This window comes from Myotis myotis, unplaced genomic scaffold (genome assembly GCF_014108235.1).
Source record: "Myotis myotis isolate mMyoMyo1 unplaced genomic scaffold, mMyoMyo1.p scaffold_m19_p_2, whole genome shotgun sequence".
In the NCBI taxonomy this organism is placed as follows: Eukaryota; Metazoa; Chordata; class Mammalia; order Chiroptera; family Vespertilionidae; genus Myotis; species Myotis myotis.
Genome location: NW_023416324.1, coordinates 285576 through 309792, shown reverse-complemented (window position 1 = coordinate 309792; position 24217 = coordinate 285576). Strand labels below are relative to the sequence as shown.

At 65.8% G+C, this 24217-nt stretch overlaps 1 protein-coding gene across 3 annotated transcripts in view; it reads right to left on the bottom strand.

Annotated features, from left to right (window-relative positions):
* The window catches only part of PRDM16 (PR/SET domain 16), a 275916-nt gene that overhangs the window by 172705 nt on the left and 78994 nt on the right, over positions 1 to 24217 (bottom strand). For all 3 annotated transcript variants that reach the window (XM_036351807.1, XM_036351809.1, XM_036351808.1), the window contains exon 2: positions 14750 to 15096. In XM_036351807.1, coding sequence (XP_036207700.1) covers positions 14750 to 15096 — 347 coding nt within the window. The remainder of the gene's footprint in view (positions 1 to 14749; positions 15097 to 24217) is intronic.

The window sequence follows — 24217 nt, the reverse complement described above, 5'->3', positions numbered from 1 at the left end:
CGGAGCCAGAGGCGCCTTTGTGGGGGGCGCACCCCTGCCTTCCCGCCACTTCCCGGGTGACCCCTGGGGGCAGACACCCTGACTCTGACTGCGAGGCACACGCACCACCAACCGCAGACAGACCAGCTGTCTGGACGCGGCCCCACTGGGCAGGCCCCGGGCGGGCGGGTCCAGGTCAGTCTCCTGCAGTCACGCCTCAGCCCGAGGGGCTGGACCTACGGAGACAGGGACACTGGGGCACGGCACAGTGGGGTCGCTGCTTCAGGGCCACCCCGCGGTCACAGGGCACAGCCAGGACCCGAGTCCAGGGCGGTGGACACGGTCTGGGGACCGCCCTGCCATCGAGCCAGGGATAGCGTGAGGGACTCCGGCCTCCGCTGCTCACACCTACAGGGTAACTCAGTCTACGGGGACGACCCCCCGTCAGCTCCTCCCCGGCGTCACGCAGCCCGGCTCTGAACTAAGGTGCACGCGGCCGCCTCCTGGACGCTGCCGGTGACGTGCCCTGGCCTCGCCGGGACAGAATGTCACGTGTCGCTGCCGTGAGCGGACACGTGACGTCATGGAATTAATTAAGTGACCTCCCACTTGGTAGTTGCAAATTTCTTTTCGAGTCATAAAAGGGAGAAACAGCTTCGGGCTGGAACTCCTCTGGGAAATTCTTTTCTCTCTTTTAATAAACTTTTTGTTGATCTCAGAGAGGAAGGGAGAGGGAGAGGGAGAGAGAAACATCAATGATGAGAGAGAATCGTGGATCAGCTGCCTCCTGCACACCCCACACTGGGGACCGAGCCCGCAACCCGGGACTGTGCCCTGACCTGGAATCGAACCCTGACCTGGTTCGTAGGTGGACGCTCAGCCATGAGTCACGCGGCTGGGCTTGGGCAGTCCTTTTGGGGCGGAGCTGGTGGAGCTGGCGCACGGGCCCGCGTGGACGAGCCCACCTGCCTGGGAGGCTCCTCTGCCCGGCGACCACCCTTCAGGGCCTGGCTGTGGGCTCCCTCTCCCCTGCGTCCCGCTGGCCGCACCCCCTTCCTGGCAGCAGGCGCTCAGTGGACGGGAAAGCAGGCGTGTGGACCTCCCGGGGCCCCGTGTGGCCACCCTCCTCGGAGAGGAGACCAGTGGTGCTTCCCTCGCCCTCCGCTCTGTGACGGGGCGTGTGTGAGGCCACAGCGTGTTTCAAAATTCACTCCCCAAACTCGGTTTCTGGGGACGTTTGTAAGGCGGGTTCCCCTGACCAGGCTCCAGGCTGCGTCCCGAGCTCCCATCCCTCCGCCCGCCCGCCCGCGAGTTCCTGGCTGCTGCTCAGGAGACGGGGTCACGGTCCGCGGAGGAAGTACCGCGCACCTGCCATGGCACGAACACCCAGGTCTCCGCCCCGAGGCCCGAGGACCCGGGGGGTCAGGCACCTGCCGGCTGGGGATGGACTGTGGGCGGCCCTATAGGAGGTCACTCGCTTCCCCTTGCCAGACACCCCACGGCACCCCGGGCGCCCCGACAGGGACTCCTTGTTGCAAACATATGTGCTTGTCACCCCCAAGGACAGAGGTCTGTGCCTGCCCTGCAGGCTTTCCGCCTGGGGGCACCTGACAGGCCTGGGCCCCATGGACAGGAGGGACGTGTGGCCCCCGAGGGCAGTGGCAGAGCCCGACTCCCCAGGGACACCCGGAAACAAAGCCACAGCGCCAGCCAAGCACCTTCCCTTCCCCGGCGCTCCCACAGCGGGTGCACACCTGGGCCCCTCCCGGTCTGACCACAGCCCTGCGGGGCCCGGCCAGGGTGGTCAGTGGGCTGGTGCCGGCCTCCCCACCCCCCCAGCAGGGCCCTAGCTAGGAAAGCGGGGGGCGGTGCCTCGCTTCCGCCTCCGGGAGGTCCTACGGGCCCCTGAACCCAATGGCATTCGGGTCCGACAGGAGGGTCTGAGTGGCACAGCGGACGGAGGGGTGGCCGGTCCCCTCCCTGTGGTGGCCCCCCAGTACTGAGTCAGCACTGGGGGTGGAGGGCCAGCCAGGAACGCCCGTCCCGGTGCCCCCGGGAGTGCCCAGCACCACCCCCCACCTCTGCACACGCTGCCCAGCTGCCCACAACCAGAGGCCGCCTCCGTCCTCACCTCGTGCTCGGTTAAAGCTGGGTTAGGAGGCCGTGCCTGGAGGATCAATTAACGCGTGAACTCACTGAGCGCAGCGCTTGGGCCGGCCGGTGTTTATTTTTTATGGAACCTGTATCGTCCCCCTCCCCCTCCCCCCACACACTTTTTTTTGTCCGGGCAGGCTGCCGGCTGGCCCATGTCTGTGTTTTATGGGGTTTTATTGCTGCTTCCAGAAACATCATTCTCTCATCCAGCTACCGGGCTAGGCCTCTCGCAGGCGCATGGGCCCCTGAGCGCCCAGGAAATGGCGTGTCCAGTGGAGACGAAGCGGTCGGATGGCCTGGCGGGAGGCGGGGTCAGGCCTGCTGGGCTGCGGGCTCGCGAAGGCAGAGGGGCTCTGGGAGCCCTGTGTGCTGCGCGATTGTGTCCGCTGTCACCACTGCCCGCACGGGACTAGCCTCAATGCCCGCCCCCCCAGCCTAGGTGAGTGCCCCCCAGCGCGGCCCGCCCCCGCGGGACAAAAGGGAGCCGCCTCCCCCCAGGAGAGGAGGAAGCGCCTTTCCCGGGTGAATGGCCGGCTTAGGCCGCATTGTCCGGCAGCTTCCCCTCCTCCTCTCCTCCTTCGGGGTGCTGGCTCCCCCTCATTCCATAACAGTCCCGCTCCCTGGCTCCCGGCTCCGAGTGCATTGTCCGGGTGCCCGCCTGTCCCCCCATGCCTGGCCGCACTCCAATTAGCCGCCCGCGGGCCCCCCGTCCCCCCACTCTCTTCCGGCGTCACCCACTTTCCACTGTTGCCTTTGGGACTGGACTCCTCAGGCCTTCGGGCTGCGCACCTCTGGGCTGGGGCACAGGCTGGGCCGGCAGCCTTCCCAGCCTGAGGAGCGCGGGTCCACACCGCCTTCCCTCCCGCGCCCACCCCGCTCGCGGGAGACGAGACGCCTGGACGTGGCTGGACAGCCGGCCTCTGAGGCGCCAGACCTCCCGGCCCCCGGTTGTGAAGGGAGCCACGCTTTCCTCCGGACCTGGGACGGGCGGCATCGGGGCGCCGGCGTGTGGGGGTCCCTGCTCCCGCTTCTTCCTCGGAGCCGTGGGCTTGGCGGGGCGTCTGTCGCTGCCGTGTCCTGGTGACCACTTCTCCCTCCAGTGTCCACGCAACCTTGCTCTACCCCCATATTTTGCCCCCGATTTGTCCTGCTCGAAGAACACGTGTCAAAGCCGGCAGGTGGCGTCCAGGCTCACCCACCTGGGAGGGCATGGCGAGGGGTGGCCAGGCCAATTCCGATTCCGTTCATTTCCCTGCTGCCACCTTCACGTGCGAAATGGGGGAATTGGCGGCAAGTGCGAACCCTAAAAGTCTCTTCCTGTTAAGGTGGGCTCGCATCCCCTCCGTTAGCTAACCCCCCTGGTCTCCGTGGCCCGTGCTCCCAGTCCTGACTCCTCCCTCCGGGTGCCCACGGCCGGGAGAGGGGCCGGCACCTCACGCAGGGCGAGGTGGGCCAGCCCAGTGCCTGGCAATGACCCGGCAGGTGTTCGATCTCTAAGGGGACCAGCTGGGGGTGAATTGCTGATGGGGCCGATGTGGAAACAGGGGTGCTGCGGGGTGACTGGCTAGACGAGGTCGCACTGCAGTGGGGTGGCCCTCACCCAGCAGGACTGGCACCGTCCGCACAGAGAGGGGCGCAGCGGGCAGGTGGGGGTGACGGCTGAGATCTTGGGGTGATGTGTCCACGAGCCAGTGATGTCCGGCAAACCACCACCGTCAGGAGAGAGCCGGGGACGGGTGTCCCCTGCTGACACCCCGGGTGGGACCCCCGGCCCCAGACTGCAGGACGCCGAGTCCGCGTCCCAGCGGCATCTCGGGGACCCGGCCCCGCCCGCCTTCCTCGCGCTGTGACTGGCGCTGTCTGCAGCCCCTCTCACGGCCCGGCTGCCCCCTAACCAGCCTGTTGGAAAGCTGCCGTCGAATGAGAACTCGCTGAGGCCAGTTGGCAGCGACTTCCTTGTTCTCAAAGCGCCGCCTCACTCCTCAAACCCCCGTCCAGGCGTCAGAGGGACCGCGTGGGAATCGCTGCCGGAGGCCCAGGCGCCCCCTTCTGCGCAGGTTCCTGGAGAAACGCATCGGACACGCCAGGCACAGGTCCCGGGCGTCCGGCAGGAGGCGGCCGATGGGAGCTTCCGTTTATCGGTGACCCCAGCGATGGAGAGCTCATCAGAGACGAGGGCGCCGGTCTTGGGGAGCATAGCTTCCGAAGGGACAGACCGCGGCCAAGTCTGGGGACGCGCCGTCTGACAGTCCAGACCCCACGGATGAAAGTCTCCCCTTAAAGACCGAGGGTCCAGGGACAGGCCAGCCTTGGGGGTACCTTCAGGAAGATTTGCTTCAACCCTCTTGCTTAACAAGTGGGGAAACTGAGGCCCAGAGACGGGACAGCGCGTGGGGGTCTCGGCCGAGTGTCCTGAGCCCAAGCTGCCCCTCCGCCCGCGCACCATCCCCACCCGTGACGTGAACATCTCAGCCGCCGGGGTCGGGAGGCCGGATCTGCCACGGACGACGGCAGGTGTCTCCTTCCCCCACCTCGGTCTCAGGGGAAGCTGACCGAGGGCTCCGGCCCTGGGGCTCGGCCCCGCCCTGCAGACCCGCCCCCAAGGCCCTGCCTCAGTACAGGGAAGAGCCCCCTCCATTAGGAAAGCCGCCCTCGCGGGGGACCTCGGGCCGAGCCTGGGCAGCACAGGGTCCCCTCCCCCGGGCAGCCGTCCCCGCGGGGTCTCCCTGCTGGACAGGTGCCCTCAGCCTCAGGGAAGGGGCGAACTCGGGGCAGTGCCATCGTTAGTTTGGGGGAGCCCGGCACCCAGGTGCACCCAGGTGTCCCGAGGAGCTGTGGGCTCTGCCCCAGCTGCCCCGAGGCCTGGAGCCCCCAATTCCCTGGAGACGAGAGATGACAGGAGGCGGGGCCCAAGCACCGATGCTCCGAGGTCAGTCACCTTCGAAAGCTCCGATGTCAGAAAGGGGAGGCGGGTCCCTCGAGGCGTCCTCCGGCCCCGAGCCCAGCGGGCAAGCACGGGAGGTCGGCACGCCTGGGGCGCAGCAGGCTGCCCCCCCCCCCCCTGCTCTCGGCCCCCAGCGCTTCTTCACCGTGTGAACCAAGCACATGGCACCTTCTAGAAATGGGCTCTTGGCCAGGTCCTCAGCCCCCAAGGGCTCCCTGTGTTAACGCGCCTGAGGTCTGGCCCTGGGCAGCCTCTCCTCCCTGCCTAGCCCCCGCCCTAGGAAGTGGGGGGGGGGTGGGCAAACCGAGGAGCAGTCGCCCGGGGTCCCTGAGGCCCTCCTGGGGCTCGGGCCTGGAGCCGCCTTATTATCGCTATTGCATCTGGCTCAGCCTTTGCACCCACGGTTTTCCTTGGGACCTAAAGGAGGCCAGGGGAGGGGTTTGGGCCCCCCTCCCAGGCTCAGCCACCCTCAGACCCTGTCCTCCCTGACCCTCACCTGGCTGGATCTTCCAGGCGAGTCCCTTCCCTTCCCACCGCCACAGCCCATGAGCCCCTGGGTGTCCGCGGGGAGAAGCACCAGCCAGGCCTCCTCATCCCCCGCCCGCCCGCCCGCCCTTGGCAGTGCTGCCCGCAGTGAAAGGGAGGCTGATAAATTGGTCTGGAGGGAGACAAGGCGCTTCCACTTGTAAAAGGTCAGCGCGACTTTGTTCTGGGTGAGGGTTTATCTCGCCGCCGCGGGCACGGACAATGCCCGGGGCCTAAACGCCAGAAACCTTAGCTGGGCTCGCGGAGTGACTGCACTGATAAGCCCTGTGGACTCAGAGAGCGTCAATGGGGAGGGAGTGGAGGTGGGTGTCTGAACACGGCGCAGCGGCTCACACAATGGACGTGCAATTACCCGCCCGGCCGAGGACCGCCGCCTCGGAGCCAGGCAGCGTGGGCCGCGCCTGCTGGCCGGCAGCCTGCCCGGGACCCCTGCCCGCCCTGGTCTGCGGGGACAGAGGGCCACAAGCCTGGGCCCACAGATGCCCCTGGGCACGGCCGCGGGAGGCCAGGCCGTTCTCCAGCCGACTCCCTGGGACACTCGTGGAACAGCGCAGTGGCTGGCCGGCCGGGCGCACAGGGGAGCTGGGGCCGGGCTCTGGTTCCCGGGCCCACCCACGAGGCCACCCCGTCTTAGCATCGTTCCTCTCGGAGGAGGAGACACCCTCCCCCGCCCCCCCCCCCCCCCGACACCACGGCGCACCTGTCACTTGATTTAAGTCACTGTGAGGCTGTGAGGCCCTGGGATTCACGAGGCCCCAGACAAGTAAGGAGCACATGGGGGGCCACAGGAGCACCCTCGATGCTGGGGACACGGCCTCCCCCCTGCCCCCGACAGGGCCTTCTGAGTGGCCGCCCACAGCGCCCCGGGGCCGAGCAGAGCAGGAGGGCGGGGGTTGGCTGAGAGGTGGCCTGGCCTGCGACTCGCTGAGAACACATTCCTCACGGGGGTGACCAGCCTCGGATTCCCACTCGAGAGGAGCCTGATAAGCAGACAGGCCCGGCGGGAGGTGCGCCCCGTCCCATGGCCCAGGGAACCTTTTATGGCCTGCCACCCCGGGACCCGCGTCCTACCCGGCGGGGGAGGCCCACGGAGGGGCTGGAGGACGGGCCGGCCCAGGCCGCGCTGGGGATCCCCAGGGAGCCGCCTGGCCAGTAGCTGCCACCCTCAGGGGCCGCCCTCCTGGCCTGGTCTGCTCCCGGCGAGGCCACTGCTGGGAAAGTGCTAGAAATAGACATATTTCCCAGTAAGTGCCGGGCCCGGCAGATACTTCAGTCTCAGCAGGTGGGTCCCCGGAGACGGGGTTGGCGCAGGGGGGCCGGCCGGCCAGGCTCAGGCCGAACTCGAGAGCCAGCCTCGCTGGGGGCAGAGTGGGCACAGACGGAGGCCAGGGTCACGTCCTTGTCCCCCCACACCTCCTCATCCCGTCCCCTGGAGGAGCCGAGGGTCAGGCCATCGCCCGCAGGCCGTGGCAGTGGGGCTGCCCTCACTGGGGGCGCCAGGCGGTGGGGCTGCGGCCCCGCTCTCCGAAGTGTTGGCCTCATGAACTTCGGGGGGAGTGGGCAGAAAGACGATGCCTAGGGGTCCCGAATCTGGCCTCACCCCTGTGCCAACTTCCCGTGCCACCCTGCCTGACCCCTCCCTTCTCTAGGACTCGGGGGAGAATGGTGAGGACCCCGGGGGTTTCCAGGCATGACCGGGACAATCGGTACCCGGGACCCCCCTTGGCCATCACCGCCTGGCCCTCGGGGAGGGGGCCGTCATGGCCAGTCTCCAGGAGGCCACCTCCCCCACTGGACCGGACCCTCGGGACTGAGCATAGCTGATGGGGTGAGGGTGACCGCCCTCAGGAGCCCCGGCGGCCCCACTAGTCCTGCGCGGCCCGGGGCCACCAGGTATCCTGGCTCCTCCCCCCTGACGTGCTGTCCCTCCTTTTCTGAGGGAAAAAAAGAGAAAAAGGAGAGAGGGAGGGAAGCCCCCTTCTCCTGGGCAGCGGTCAGGGGCCCAGGGGAAGGCCGAGCGGTGTGGCTCCCCCTCCCCTCTCCCCCCTCCCCCCTGTCCTGACAACCTGGCGCTATCGCCCAGGCCCCTGTTCACAGCCGGGCCGGGCTGCGGGTGGGTCTGGCTGTCACGGTGGGTGTGAGACACGGAGGGAAGAGCCGAGGACGCTGGTATGCGTGGACGTCTCTAGAATACGAAGAGAAAATATTCATTTCCTTTTTCGCTTGTGAATCAGATGCGCTATTTAAAGCAAGTCCCGCTCGCTGGCCCGGGGCTGAGTTATTACCCCTTAAGGAAGTAAAGGAGCGCCGGGAGGTATTCTTAGTCATTCTCGCTCCTTTTTCTAAATTCCTGATGTACCCGGGGCGGCCGGCCCGAGATAGCGCGTTTAGGGCATTCTTGGGCTAAAAATGTCCGGACCTGATGTCACGGTGCCAGGAGGGCGGGCGGGGGCTGGCGACACGGCCCCCTCACTGCGCCCGCCCGGAGAGGCTGCGGAGAGGGAGGTCGCCGAGGGCCCCATCTGACTCCTGCTGTCCGGGCCCGTGTGCGCCAGTGGGAACGCGCAGGGCGGCCACGTGGGCCTGGCAGGTCCTGCAGGTGTGTGTTGCCTCCTAAAGGCGCTCAGATAATGGTCACGAGAAAAACAGGAAGCAAAGCCCCTGCCGTGTTTCGAGGCCTCAAATAAAACCCAACGACACAGGCCGAGCGGAGCAGCATCGGGCACGCCCCCGCCCGGCGGGGAGCCTCCGCGAGGACGATCTGGGGGTCCCGTCCAGTGGGGGGGAGGGATTTGGGGCATCTCCGGTGTGGGTCCTGGAGTTTGTGAGACAAAGAACAGTCCAGATTCGGGGCAGAGAGCACCAGGCTGTAGCTCATGTGGCCATCAGACCCACAGGAAGCCCCAGAATTGGGTCTTTATCCTTTAGACCAGCCGTGGGCAAACTATGGCCCGCGGGCCGTTTGAAATGAATAAAACTAAAAAAAAAAAAAGACCGTACCCTTTTATGTAATGATGTTTACTTTGAATTTATATTAGTTCACACAAACACTCCATCCACGCTTTTGTTCCGGCCCTCCAGTCCAGTTTAAGAACCCATTGTGGCCCTTGAGTCAAAAAGTTTGCCCACCCCTGCTTTAGACCGACCCTACCCTGTCCCCCAGTACCTGGCCCTGTCCCCCAGCACCCGGCCCTGTCCCCCAGCACCCTGTCCCCCAGCACCCTGGCAGGTCCCCCAGCACCCGGGCCTGTCCCCCAGCACCCTGGCCGGTCCCCCAGCACCCGGGCCTGTCCCCCAGCACCCTGTCCCCTAGCACCCTGGCCGGTCCCCCAGCACCCGGGCCTGTCCCCCAGCACCCTGGCAGGTCCCCCAGCACCCGGGCCGGTCCCCCAGCACCCGGGCCTGTCCCCCAGCACGCAGCCCTGTCCCCCAGCACCCTGTCCCCCAGCACCCGGGCCTGTCCCCCAGCACCCAGCCCTGTTCCCCAGCACCAGGCCCTGTTCCCCAGCACCTGGCCCTATCAGAGTGACAAAGGAAAAAAAGCAATGAGCCTGGCCAGTGTGGCTCCATGGCTGAGCGCCACCCTATGAACCAGGAGGTCAGGGTTTGATTCCCGGTCAAGGGCGCCTGCCCGGGTTTCGGGCTCGATCCCCATTGGGGGGTGAGCAGGAGGCAGCCCATCCATGATTCACTCTCATGATTGATGTTCCTATCTCTCTCTCCCTCTCCCTTCCTCTCTGAAATCGATAAAAATATATTTCTAAAAAAGCAGCAATGAGATGATCGGAATCAAAGGTGAGCTGAAGAAAATCAAGCGAGGTGCCCCTCCGCCAGGCACACCAGCAAGCGCGGGCAGGCGACGGCTCAGGGCAGAGAGCGTGCCGAGCGGGGCACACACTGGCCACCAAGCAGCACCGTCTGCGCGGGACCGACGCCCGGCCCCTCTCTGGCCCCTGGGACAGGCGGCGCCCTCCGGAAGCCTCCGCGCGCCTCGCCGCCAGCTGCCGTCCGATGCCCCGCGCAGGTGCAGGAGGGCGGGCGACCCTCCCTCTTTCTCTCTAGATCTGCTGTCTGGCCCCGACTGCCCATGGAACTTTCTGGATGCTCTCACAAGCACGACGCCCAGGTGGGCTCTAAACCAGGACAGACCTGGGCCCACGGGGCTGCTGGCGGAGCCTCTCTCCGGCCCAGGCACCTGTCATTCTGACGCTCCCAGCGATCCAACACGCAGGTCAGGTCAGGCCCCGGATCTAGGCCTCGGCCATCAGGTCCAGACACCCCGGGCAAGTCTCAGGAACCGCCCTGACCCTCCAGCGCCAACCTCACAGCTTCCTTTGCAAACTCAGACGGAAGAGGAGGGGGGCAGGGGAGACGCTGACGCAGGAAGAGGGGGGGACTGAGGTGGAGGGGAAGCCTCAGGCAGCGGCCCTGGGGGTGCATGTGACCCTGCAAGCCCCTCAGCCTGCGAGGGCCCAGGATGCAGAGAGTGGCCGCACCAGGAACTCCCAGTGGCCCTGCCCCTCCCCCACAGGGTGACTCAGCCTCTGGGACCCGAGAATTCCATCGGGGTCCCCAAGGAAGCTCCGTCCTAGAGATTCAGAAGCCGAACCCGCCCCGTGTCCTCCTCCTGCCACTTTCCACCCAAAACAGGCCCCCATCTTCTTCCCGTTGTGAGACGCGCGGCCTGGCCAGGAGCACCCCCACCGCGTTCCTCAGGGTGTGCGGAGGTGGGTGGGGCTCCGACTGCTCCTCCTGAGCCCAGGCCTCTCTCCAGGCCCGTGTCCGGGCAGGAACTTAGCCTGAAGTCCCAGGAGTGTCCCGGAACCGGGAGTGCGGGCTGCGGAGCTTTCTCCTGTGGCGTCCCCTGCCCTGGCCTCGCGGGGTGTCCTGCAGCCCCAGGCCCAGGGGTGCAGGGTGGGCCTGGTCCTCCCTATCACCTTGGAGCCTCCCACAGGCCTGGCCCAGACGCAGCCTGTTTGCTGGCTGAACAGCAAACACGAGTGTTAATACTCAGAGCTAAGGCCTCAGGGTGAGGCGATGCACCGAGTGAGTGGCTCGGAGGATGGAGGCCCCCCTTCACGCTGACATGTCCACCGGCCCCTTAAGCAGCGGCAGAGGTGCTGAGGCACCAGCCACAGCCCAGGCCCGGCGACGCTCTCGGCACCTGCCACCGCCGGCCTCGCTTTCTGGGGAGATAGGCACCCAACCAAGAGACAAGCCGGGCACAGGCAGGAGTGGGGTGGGCTCACCCCTGCGGGCTCCCCGGGGCCGGGCATGGCACTCCCCGCCCACCAGGCCCCACAGCAGGGGGCGAGAGAGGAGGGTGTCACAGCTGCAGGGCCCGGCCCCGGGCAGGTGACTGAGGAGCCCGCTGCCACAGCCCTCCCTCTGGGCTGTCACTCACAGCCATCTCTTAATTAGCAAAGTAAACAGCACGATGATAAATGTCATCATTTACTCAACAGATGATCAAATCATTGTTTCTCAGACCCCAGGGCAATGAAATGCAATCAGGGGGTGATTTATTCGGGCCGGGTGTGTGGCGGCCACGGCGGCAGGCAGGCAGCCCATGGGGGTGGGGGGGCAGTGTTTAGGCGTCACCCGGGCTCGGGGACAGGCTACCTCTCTTTGATGGAGCCCAGGGCCATCTCCACTCACCCCAACTCCCATCTGTCCCCACTGACGTGCCTGGCCAGGCCGGGGTGCGGGGCAGATACACCTGACCTGGGGTGTGTCTCCTTCCAAAATGGCAGGAATCACCCGGCCGGCGTGGCTCAGTGGCTGAGCATCGACTATGAACCAGGAGGTCAGGGTTCGATTCCCGGTCAGGGCACAGGCCCGGGTTGCAGGCTCGATCCCCAGTGTGGGCTGTGCAGGAGGCAGCCAATCCATGACTCTCTCTCATCATGGATGTTTCTCTCTCTCTCTCTCCCTCTCCCTCTGAAATCAATAAAAATATATTTTTAAAAAATGCCAGGAACCTCCAGGTTTCCTCCGAGCACCCAGGGGACGGGAGGTCTACAACATGTGGGAGGAGGGCTCACTGCCCGGCCGAACCCCGCGTTCCCATTTTGCTGAAGAAAAACTCCTGCATGAAACCTTGACCCTGAAGGTTGTAGGTCACCCATGTCGGGCCCAGGGAGAGACGCGTGTCCTGCCGGAGTGTGAGGGACCCCGGGGCCGGGCGTGGCCAGACCGGATGTCAGCCACATGAAGACGAAAGGAAAGGGGCCTTGGATTTGATTCCAATGGAACGTCCAGGAAAACAATGTTAGTCTCAGGGTTGAAAGAAAACGGTTTCCAGGGCGCCCCAGAATGAGGGGAAGCGCAATCCATTTGACCGTGGCTTTCACTCAGGCCTGGGTGACACCTTCCGTGTCTGTGGGGGGACCCCTCTGTGTGCCCGACTCCCAGGCCCAGCGGACAGGGAATCCCCCTGCCAGCGTGGACCCTGCCCCCCGGGAGCCCACGCCGACACAGGACCCTCCTTGGGTGTCTTTTGTCATCTTTGCTAAGGTGTCCCCACCTCCTCTCGCAGCAAACGAATGGCATGTAGACCATGTAGCGCAGACGGCGGTAAAACCAGACCACCCTGACTTACACAACAACGACCAGCTTGAGGCTGAGCCACTGCACAGACACAATCGGGGGCTGTGGTGGGATCGTGGCCTCCGGACGCTGTCTCCGGGACCTGCTCCGAGGTCCTGGGCCCGCCCCACCTCACCTGCTCACCTGCCTCTCACGCGCTAACCGCTGTCTAATTAGCTTTTTTTCTCTTTTTTTAATCCTCACCCGAGGATATTTTTCCATTGATTTTTTTGAGAGAGTGGAAGAGAGAGGGAAAGACAGAGAGAAATAGTGATATGAGAGAAACACATGGATTGGTTGCCTCCTGCATGAGCCCCAACGGGGGAGGAGCCTGCCGCCGATATGTGTCCTTGACAGGAATCGAACCCAGGACCCTTCAGTCCGCAGGCCGATGCTCCATCCGCTGAGCCACAGCCGGTAGGGCGTGTCCAGTTATCTTCCCATCGCACTGCCTGCGGAGCCGGGCTCCCCGCGGGCCCAGGGAGAGCGTCTTGCGGACGGAGCCACAGGCCCTGGGTCAGGCCACTGGATTTACGTTGGGGGCGTGGGGACTCCCAGAAAGATCCAGGCTGTGGAGCCGGCTTTTCCGCTTGGATCTGAGGCCTCCCGGTGCCCACCCGGGTGCGACCAGGGACCACTCCTCTGCCGCTGGGATGGGGCACCTGAGAGTCGCCGCTCTCCCGAGCCGCCCGTCCTACTCGGAAGGCGAGATAACCAAGCGAGGCGGCAATGACCCGGCGAGGGGGCCGCGGGAAACCCCCACGAGGCTGCTGACGGGGCGTCCTGCCCCAAGGCCCACACGGCGGCCCTGAGCTAGAAGGCAGCCTCGGCCGCCTGGTCGGTTTCAGGGGAAAGTGGGGTCGCCCTGAGTTTTGGGGACACCTGCCCGCCCCTCCCGGTTCCAGGGAGGCAGTGGCTTCCGTAGGCTCCCAAATGCAACAGGGACGCAGACAGCTGCCGACGCGCTCGCTGGAGCCACGAAGCCCCAAGATGGATCCCGAGCAGGTAGCCGGCGTCCAGCTCGCAACAGCCAGACGCGCCCGTGCCCGCGCCCTGAGTGCCCCGTGCGCCCCGGGGCGCGGGCAGGGCGAACACTTCCCGAGCTGCTGGCATGAAAGGCCGCTGGCGGGTCACGACCGGACAAGCCCACTGCGAGGCGGGAGGCGCCGCGGGGACAGCGTTCCCTCACGTTCGCCGAGAATAAATAATATCGCAAAGTCAACAGCCCGGACGATAACAGGGCGGCCGGACCAGGCCGGGCACCCAGCAAGCAGCCGCGACATGGCCGTTCCTTAAAAAAGAGCCAACAGGAGCCTGTGGCAGTGCCAAGCGAACAAGCCCTCCAGGTCGCCCACGCGCTGCCTGAGCGGTGCGTGCTCCCCGCAGCGGCCAGAGCCACCGGCTCCCGAGGTAGCCCAGGCCCCCTGCGCCTGTCCCCCAGCACCGTCATCACGCTCCCCACAGCCGGGCGGGACGGGGGGTTAGGGGGGGACAGCCAGGGCCTGCCAAATGCCACGCACAGCCCAAACCACACGCCTGTCCCTGTCAGAGCTGCTCTCCTGGCTCCGAGGGGACGTCCCAGGAGCCACGAAAGAGCACAGGGTGGGCGCAGGGGAGGTGCCCGGGGGGGGGGGGGGCTCAGGAGCCGCCAATGAGCTGGAAAGAGGGCGCCTGAGCAGCGCTGTCTCTGGGGAGAGCCTGGGCCTGATGGGCCTGGTTAGAAGCTGCAAAGCCTCATGGGAGGGTGGGGGAGGGGCAGGGCCCCTTGGTCCCACCTTCCGGAGAGGCTCTCCGACCCTCACTGCCCCGTCCCAGCCATGGCGCCCTCCTGCCAGACCTGACCCGGCCCAAGAGCCTGGCGGCACCCGCGTTTCCCCAGCAGGGTCCCCGACCCGTGAGACCAGCGAAGCCCGAGATGGGGCCCAGGGCCCTTGGTGGCCGCAGCAGGGCACCCCAAGGGAGGGACGCCTTAGGGGCGTCAGCAGCCTCACCTGTGCCTCCACCCTCCTGACCACTGGGGTTCAGGACCATCGAGGCAGACCTCGGCTGTTGGGCTAAGCTGCCGACTCCCCTCCGGCAGGATGAGAGCGTGCACCCCACTAATATGAGAAGCGGGGGCTCCTCTCAGGGAGCCGGGGGGTGGGGGCCGGGGGCCGGGGGTGGATGTGCATGGGACAGCGCGGCCGCGGGCGTGTCCTGGGAGCGGCCCCATGTGCAGGAGGCTCCCCGGAGTGGAGACGTCCCGGGACACCCCATTCCTCTCCACGCCCCCGAGCTCGCAGCCTTAGCACCTCAGACCAGACGGGCAGCTCAGGCGGTTTAAGACATGAGCTCATTAAAGACACATTTCCGGGGCGGGCGGCCGGTGGGGCTGCCGGTCCGGGGGCCTTGATGCTTTGGGAGTCGCGTCATGCGAGCCGCGGGATAAAATAGGCCTGGGAACCATGACCGTCGGACGCTCCCCGCCGCCCTCCCGCCGGAATCGGGGCTTATAAATAGATGGAGCCCGAGATAAACGCCGCGATCCATCACACTCACCTCCCAGCCGAAGTCCTCCCTCAGCGCGGCCCGGGGCGCCGCCAGGCAGGGGCCCACGCGCTCCCCGACCTCCAGCCGCTTCTTGGCCCAGATGCCCAGGCCGGCGCCCGGGATGGAGGACTCTCGCAGTTCGAAGTCGGGGGGGATGGGGATGTCGTCGGGGATGTAGACGGGGGCCTCGTAGGGCGAGCCCTCCTTGGGGGTGAAGTCCTCGCTGGTGGGGAAGGGGGACGCCGGCCCCATGGGGATGGGGGACATGATGCTGTCCTCAGTCTCATCCTCCGCACTCTCTCCCGCCAGCAGGTCCGGGTCCGGCTCGTACATACTATTTACAATGTCACCGTCACCTGAGGGAAACAGCACAGCGTCAGGCCGGGCGGCACCCCCTCCCCGGGGCGCGAGGCTCGGGACCCCCGGGACTGGGACGGATAGGAACCCCGGGCACCCAGGCACCCCCTGCCCAGGACACGTCGCCTCTGCCCCTCCCGACCCAGCAGCCCGCATCCCCATGAACAGCGCTAGGACGTCCGCCCCCCGCCCCCCAGGCTCCCTCCGGAACCAGCGTTCCCCACGCCTCCCGTGGCCACGTGTGGGAAAGCGGGGACAGGAGCACCCACAGGCCACAAGCTTGGGGGGCGTTGTCACACGGGCCCCCAGCCTGGGGCTGGTGGTGCACCCATGTCCCAGAGCCACCCAGTGTGTCTGCAGCCTGAATGGAGGTGGCCCGAGTTCCCGGGAAGACTTGGGATTTGGGCTCCTGGGGCCTGTACCCCACACCTGGGCCTCTCTGGGCAGCTGGTGGGCAGCGGCCCCGGTTCCTGACCGGCTCTTGGCAGGTGAGGGCGGCAGCTGACAGCACCACCCGGGACCCGCAGGCTGAGGCCCAGGGCCGAGCTGAGGGCAAAAGGGTCCTCTCTGCGGGGCTCCTCCTGAGACGCTCGGTGCCAGGACAGTGCCCCTGGCATAGCCCAGCCCCGAGGGGGCGGTAACACGCGGGCTGGGGAGCGAGCAGGCGGCGGGGGTGGGGGGCGCGGCACAGCCGGGAGAGGCTCACGCAGGCATCACCCCCAAGAGCTGAAAAGACAGGTGAGCGTTCACAGCGCGCTTGTGACCCACAGCCCCCGCGGCGGGCACACCTGGGCCCATCAGCGGCGAGCGCTGAGGAGCGGCCCCCACAGGTGAAGGCTCAGCCCGGAGGAGGCCCGCCACCGCCTCGCTGAGCGAGCAGCCGACCCGAAAGGCCACGCACGCCGCGCAGGGCTCCCTCCGGTGGGATTCCCAGACCCCGCGGCCCCGCGACGGCGTGTGCGTGGCGAGGCGTGTCCTCTGGGGAAGGAACGTCTGGGACGGACGGAGGTGCTGGTGGCACCACCCGCATCCCCATGAACGGCGCTAGGACGTCATTTGCAAATGCGCTAAATGTCACTGAACCGTTCACTCAAAATGGCCAGTCTCGATGTGATGTGAACTTCACAGCAGGAGGTCTTAGAAGTCAGAGGACGTGGGGGGGGGGGAGGGGTGGAGGAGCAGCGAGGACACCCGCCCGGCCCGAGCTGCTGACCTCTGTCCACATGCTCCGCCCTCTGCAAACCTGTGAAGGTGACCCGGCCGCTGTGGTCACCTCGGCCCTCGGCCCTCCCTGCTCCCTGCCTGCCATGGCCGGCGAGGCCGAGGTCTCCATGGCGACGGGACTTCTAAGTATAAGAAAAGTGACTCCGGCCTCTCGCGCCAGGAGCAGGCAGATCTGGTGCAGGACAAACAAGAGGTTTTCTTTGCGGAGAAACGAGTCTCAAGGAGAAAGCGTCGTGAGGGGTCACCTAGTCATTTAGCGCCTTTGCGGAGGCGACGGTTCCGTCCGCCATTGGCTGGCGGGGTCCCCTCCAGCGAACAGCAGCGAGCCCCTCAACCCTGAGCACCCCAGTGGCTTAGGTTTGAAAGGCACCCCCTCCCCCTACCCTGCCCCCCGTGGAGGCAGGTTGCAAGGGGGCAATTAAGGTGCCACTTCGTTCCTGGGAACCACAGAGCTCACCCCGGGCCCCACGCAAGTCCCCACTCCTGGGCGGGGGGGGGGGGGGTCGTTTCCTCCAGACAATGAGGGACCAGCCAGGCTGCACGCGGGCCCCCTGCACTGTGTCCCCCGCACGCAGGGGTATCTCGGGGCTCTTTGTTTTTGGCGGGGGTGTTATTTTCTTTTTTAAAAAATATTTGTTTATTGATGTCAGAGAGGAAGGGAGAGGGAGAGAGAGAGAGAAACGTCCATGATGAGAGAGACTCATGGACCGGCTGCCTCCTACACGCCCCACACTGGGGATCGAGCCCGCAACCCGGGCCTGTGCCCTGACCGGAATCGAACCCCGACCTCCTGGTTCATAGGCCGACGCTCACCCACGGAGCCAGCCGGCCGGGCCCTTTACAGTTTCTGTGTGAATTCTACTTCCCCGAGCACCTCACCTGCTGGCGGGTAACCGAGCTTAAAGGCGTGCTGAACCTGCCGGCCGCACAGACAGGAGCGCGGGGCCGGGGCGTGTTTCCTGCTGATGGAAGGCGGCTGCGGGGCCTCCGCCCCCGCGGGCACGGGGTTAAGTGCCGCCCGAGGCACCGGAGAGCCAGGCTCCTCTGTTCCGCTGCCCCAGCGCCCTCCCTCACCCCTCAGAGTGGAGGCAGGCGGCCTGGTTACTGTGCAGAAGCATCTGGAGAAAATGAGGTGTCAAGAGCCGCCCCCGGGCCCCGGAGGAAGCGGAGAGCCGCTCAGCGACGCCAGAGGCGCGGGCCAGGCCAAGCGCAAACGGCCCCTCTCCCCGGGGTCCTCGGCCCGAGGCCGGATCCAGAGGCCATCCTTCCTCAGCCCAGCGCTCCGGCCAGGGACACAGCGGTGGCCGCCTGGGCGGACCCCTCTGCCCTCTGCCCTCTGCCCCCTGCCCTCTGCCCTGGGCTGGACGTGCATTCCCCTGGACCGGCCACCCTGGCTCCTGACGCTGGCCCGTGTCCAGTGGCTCCCTCTCCAAGGCCGGGACACAGAGCCAGGAACACGGGCGTTTTATGACGTGGGAACAGCTGGGCGATGTGTGTTAGCTACTGCGCGGGGCCCTCGCTCCTTTACTGGGTTTTGCGGTAGTTTCAGGAGACGGATTCGGGCCTGAGCCCACCGTTCCTCAAAGTTCTTTGGGGAGACCTGCCAGGATATAAAAGCCGGGAGGGAAGGGGTGGGGGGGGGGGTGTATGGGTGCTGCGTGTGTGAGTGTGTGGGTGCCTGTGAGTCTGTGAGGAGCGTGAGGGGAGGCGATGGGTCCAGCCAGCCCCCTGCCTCCCTTGGGGGGAGGTGTGGCTGAACTCTGCCTGGGACCCCGAGAAGAAGGGAGGGGAAAGCCCGCCTGTGGTGGATAAGGACCCACAGGACACAGAGCTGAATGCGCCTGGCGCAGGTTACAGCCCCAGGTCAGACGGAGGATACATTGTATCAACATCCTCCATAGCGTCCTTGTCCATTGGACCCTTGTCAGCACCGGGAGGGGCCGGGAGCTTGGCAAACTCTTAGCATCGGAACCAGGCAAAGGGCACAGGGTCTCGCCCTCTCGCAGGCCTGCGGCTGCGTGCGAGCCTGCAATGACTTCGGTGACAGTTCGGATGAAAGAGCACCTGCTTGAAAAGCCAGGTCTGTGCTGCTCAGCTCTGAGCAGCCGGAGAACAGTACTTACTCTCGCCGTCCCAGAGACCCCGCCCCTTGGCCCGGTCTCCCCCCTCCCCCACCCCACCCCCCATCCCGATCCTTCGGGCAGGGAATCACCTCGGGACCCTCACCCGTCACCTTCTTCAACACCCTCAAGGGCGGTGGTGCCAGGCAGGGCTGGGATGGCAGAGGCCACCAAGGTGCCCTGTGCCCAGCCAGGGAGTGAGCCCCCCCAAATCTGCACCTTCTCCCCCCTCTCCAGCCCCTCTGATGATCATCTCAGGGTCAAAGGTCAAAAGCAAGTCGACCTCTGCTGATCCTTGGGGGGGACACTACTGTTCCCTCAAGTGGGGAGAACAGGTCAGAGGCCATGGTGATCCCCCACGAGTGACCTTCTAGAAACAGCCAGTGGGCCCGCGGGGGCCCCGGTTTGCCGGAGGAGCTGGCACGGCGAGGCCGGTTCGCAGCGAACTCCGCCCAGGCCCTGCGAGGTCAGCCACCGCCCACCGCGCCGTCGCCCTCTCCCGGCGGAGGGATGCGCAGCCCCGCCCGCTGAGCACGATGCCGGCCACACCCGCCCTGCACCGGCCCATGGGCTCATGGCGCCCCGAGGAGAAACCGTCCCTGCCCCCACGGAACCGGCTCCGAAAGTCCAGCCGCTTCCTCAGACCAGAGCTGCCGACACCGCCTCCCTCGCGTCCTCAGTGACACCGACCGACGCGGCCAGGCCGAGTGACATCTCCTCCTGTGAACGGGACCAGCACGGCCTCCCTGGGCGGTGACAGCGACACCATGGGTGGGGGTGATGCACAGGCCGGGGCTCAGCTGGCTCCCCACAGCCTGGCTAGTCAGGGCCACGCCAGCTCAGCCAGGCCCTTCTGGAAACTTCTAAAGCAGCGGTTCTCAACCTTCCTAATGCCGAGACCCTTTAATACAGTTCTTCATGTTGTGGTGACCCCCGATTTCATTGTTACAAATTGAACATAATGAAAGCACAGTGATTCATCACAAAAACAATATGTAATTATATATGTGTTTTCCGATGGTCTTAGACCCTGTGGGGTCGCGACCCACCGGTTGAGAACCGCTGATCTAAAGCAACCCCCTTCCTGAGGCGGAGCAGCGGCCAGGAGCGCTCCCTGGGCATTCTCACCCGGTGGCCTCTGAGCCCAGTGGCCTCTGAGAATGAGTGCAGCCCCTCTCAAAGGGGTGCTGGTTCCTTGTGGAGACTGGCCCGCTCTGCAAAGCTGCTCCCTCGGGTCCCACAGCGCGGGGCACAGGACGCGCGGGACACGGGACACAGGACGCGCAGGACACGGGACACGTGGGACACAGGACACGTGGGACACAGGACGCGTGGGGCATAGGACACGCGGGACACGGGACACAGGACGCGCGGGACACAGGATGCGTGGGGCACAGGACACGCGGGACACAGGACGCGTGGGACACAGGACACGTGGGACACAGGACACGTGGGACACAGGACACACGGGGCTGGGGCTGAGCGGACACCTCTCCCGTCGAAGGGGTCAGACGGACACCATGTGGCCCTGGCTGAACTTCCCACAGAGCGGCTGGGGCTGAGGAACCAGGTGCGCAGAGGGGACGGTGCCGGTCTGAGCTGTCTGTGGGGACAGACCGCAGAGCATGGCGTCCAGCTGTGGGTCAGGCCGAGGAGCGGGAGCTCCGCCCCCAGAGGCGGCCCTGAGCCCTGGGCCACCGATGTCACTGTGCCCAGGGCAGGCGCTGGAGGGCGCGCCCAGCGGGCTGCCCTGGTTGGTGTCAGGAGCCAGGGACCAGCTGTGTCGGGTGTTTGGGGGACGGTTTGCCCCTCCAGCTCAGGGGTGCTCAGCGTGGGGTCCCCAGACCCATGGCATCCGTGTGCCCTGGCATGAGGAGACCCACTCCGCAAGCAGCTGCAGGCAAGCGGGCTGTGCCCACCCGCACCCTCCGCCTATGGCAGCTGCGGCTGCAGCTCTGAGTGGGGGGGGGGGGGGGGGTGCACAGCCCGTGTCAGAAATGCCGCATCGCAAGTGTGCGCCTGGGAGAACAGGGGCGAACGTGAAGGGAACCAACCTCCTAAAACGGCCACAGGTCAGCCTGGAGGTCCAGGCTGCTCCATCCACCCCGACCCCCTCCATCCACCCCGACCCTCTCATCCACCCCGACCAGCTCCATCCACCCCGACCCGCTCCATCCACCCCAACCCTCTCCATCCACCCCCACCCCCTCCACCCACCCCGACCCGCTCCATCCACCCCAAACCGTTCCATCCACCCCCACCCCCTCCATCCACCCCGACCCGCTCCACCCACCCCCACCCCCTCCACCCACCCCCACCCCCTCCATCCACCCCCACCCCCTCCATTCACCCAGACCCGTGGCAAGGACCAGAGTCGACCACGCCCAGCAACCCCATCCGGTCGCCAAGGGAAACTGGCCTCGGTGTGTTTCCCACCAGAGCCTTTAAAGGACAATTCTCGGGTGAGGAAGCTCCCGGCCGAGCTCACAGTTCCGGTCCACCCACAGCCGGGCACCTGGCCCCGCGGCCAGCAGAGGTTCCCACGGAGGTTCCAGGGACTCCCACGGGGCGGCGTTCCGGCCCCCAGCCCTCTGCAGACTGGCCCCCAGAGGTGTCACTCAAGACCCCCTGAGCCACCTGCTGTATTACAGGGTTTCTGTGGCTGAGGGGGACCCCAGCACCCCCTTCCCTAGCACGGCTCCCAAGGAGAGGACCCTCATGACATCCAGGAAACAGCAGGTTCTATGTCCAGTGGAGCCACGTGGCCAGGCCTCTCCCATCTGTTTGCAGCTGAAACCTCCTCCTGAGGCCACCAGACGCAGCGGCCCACGGGCTCTGGGAGTGCCCCCACCCCACCTGGGCTCTGTGGGCCCCGGGCCTAACGTCCCCATCACATCAACTGGCCAACTCCAGGTTTTAATGCCGAGGGTCAAGCTAAATGCCACCAGGCCCGTGGAAAGCAGTATTTGAAGGTACCACTCAGGTCAGGTCAGTGTATGAAAGGGATGTGGTGGCAGAGGTGAGGTGAGGTGGAGAACAGACAATCACTGCAACTATGGGAAGCGAAGTCTCAGGGTGTCCACGGCCGTTCAATTCCAGAACCTGTGACTATGAAGGCGACTGTAACAATGGGTAGGCCTGGCCAGAATGCCACTTCTCTGTGCTGTGGCTCCAACCATCAGCACTGAGTCAGCTTGTCCACTGAGGGCTCAAGTTATGGATGAATGGATGGTGGGTGGATGGATGATGGGTGGATTGATGGATGGATGGATGGATATGGGTGGATGGATGGATGGATGGATGGTGGGTGGATGGATGGATGAATGGATGGTGGGTGGATGGATGATGAATATTTGGACGGATGGATGGATGGATGGATGGAGGGAGGGTGGATGGATGGTGGGTAGAGGGTGGGTGGTAGGTGGATGGTGGATGGATGGATGGATGGAGGGAGGGAGGGTGGATGGATGGTGGGTAGAGGGTGGGTGGTAGGTGGATGGTGGATGGATGGATGGAGGGTGGGTGGATGGTGGGTGGATGGATGATGAATGAATATTTGGATGGACGGATGGAGATGGTGGGTGGGTGTGTGGGCGGAAGGACGGAAAAAGTTAAAGGCAGAAACTCTCACTTCCCATTCTTGACTTCCCTTCCCTGAGGGTAACCCCCTTTTCCTCTTACCCGCCCCCCGGACTCTGGTTGATCTGGGGGACGCTGGGCTTGCTTGGCCCAGTCCCCATCTCGGGAAGGAGCCTGTTCTCAGCTGCTCCTTCGGAGCTGCCTCCCTTCAGCCACAGAGTGGCCTGCCTGGCCCGCACTCCAGGGGTGCAGTGGGCGCGGCGGCGATTCTGGGGTGCAGCTGCAGGCCCGGCCCTCTGAGCGGGTGGCACTTCGCTTCCCCACCTTCTGACTATTCTTTTATCTCTGGAACCACACGGCGAGGAGTACTGGGTACTGGGCCCCACAGAGACCCCCCCACGGCCCCCGAGCCCGTATGTCCCCCCGAGCTGTGACTATCAGGACCATCTTGCCTGCGGCTCAGGGAGGGGGAGGGGGCAGAGAGCAGCACGCAGTCAGGCTGGGCCCACGGAGGCCACTGGATAAGCAGTGACGTCATAGGATTTCTAACGGGATTTCCATGCTGCTGCGTTCCTGCCGAGGACAGCCAGGCAAGGGGGGGCCCGTCCCCGATGGGGGGGGTCCTTGGGGCTGCACCAGCGTCCTGCAGACCCACCTCCCAAACCACTTGCTGGAAAGGGAGCCGGGAATCGGCGGCTCCGTGTTGCCATTGTTCGTTTTCAATCGCCCACGGCAAACGTGGAGCCTCTCCCAGCGCGGACCTGCCTGAGAGACAAGCACAGAGGGTCCCGGCTCCAGGACCAGCCCCAAGAGGCGCCCACGGTGCTGGGGACCCGCCGCCCGCCCGCCCACCGGAGCTGCCAGGGCTGCGCCGCCCCAGGCCGCGCTCATTGCCATTCGCCCCGCACGCAGCCTTGAGCTTCAGAGCCCTCGCCGAGCGCGGTTATTAACACGGCAGATGAATAGCTCTGAGAACAGACATTCCTGCAGACGTGCTAAATGCTAATAATAATCAATCGCCGTTTAGAATCCAGTCCACGCCCGGGACCTGGCCCGCAGGGACCGGAGGCGCAGAGCCCAGCTGCCCGGCCTGGAGGGGGGTGGGACTGGGGAGGCACAGAGCTGGCCCCTGTCTCGCTAGCGGCCTGGCCCAGCCTCTCCTGCCAGGGCCCAGGTGTGCGAGCCTCCCCCACACAGAGGGAGCCCCTCCTTCCCCAACCCTGACAAGATGCACCGTCTCCTGCACGGGCGGTGGCCTGTCCCCGGCACAGAGCCGGCAGGAAAGGCTCGGGCATGAGGAAGTGAGGCCAGAACCACCCGCGGCCAGTCCAGGGCCCAGAGCGGGCAGTGCGGGTCCTTCGGGCCCTGGGCCAGGTGCTCCACTGGCCCCCTGGCCCCCAGGATGGCCGTGTGGGCTGAGCTGTGTCCCCGCCACATGTTTTGCCTGAACCCTGGGTCCCGTGATGCGCCCCGAGTTGGAGGCGGGGTGGTCGTCGAGGTTAGGTGGGTCGCTGGGGTGGACTTTAATTCAACACGACAGTCCTCACAGGAAGAGGAGACAGAGGCACAGAGGGGGACACGGCCACGGGATGACGGAGGCCGCGGGGAATAAATGTTTGATGCCCCCAGTGTATGGTACTTTGTTACAGCCGCCTGGGACAGATCCAGAGAGCCGGGCTGGAGGGCCCTGGCCCTCCAGGGGTACAGCCGGGGGGTCCTCACCGCTCACAGCCCCCTCCGGAAGCTCCCTACCTGCCCCCTCGGTTCTTAGTCTGCTCACAGCATCTCGAAGCAGGTCACCAGTCTACCCATTTCACAGATGCAGAAACTGATGCACAAATGGATGAAGGCTCCGGATGAGCCCTCTGCTGGGAGTGAAGCCTGAGCAGCAGCCCCTCAGAGCCTGGGACACTGGAACCCTGGGAATGAGTCGCCCGCTGCTCCGGGCCACGGCCAAGCTCAGCCACTCAAGGTCAGATCCACCTCCCCGACAGACTGGCACGGGCCTGGGGCAGGTTTCACCACATCCCTGCCCTCCCCGGCGCCCGCCTGCAGCTGGGCCCAGCTGCCACGGGGCTGCCGGCAGAGCTCGCTGCCCCCACTCGCCCTCCCCGGCCCGGCCCAGCCCGGCCAGCGGGGCTGACGCAGGGCCGGGGGCTGTGACCGGCAGCCCAGACCACCTGGCCCCCCTTAAAGC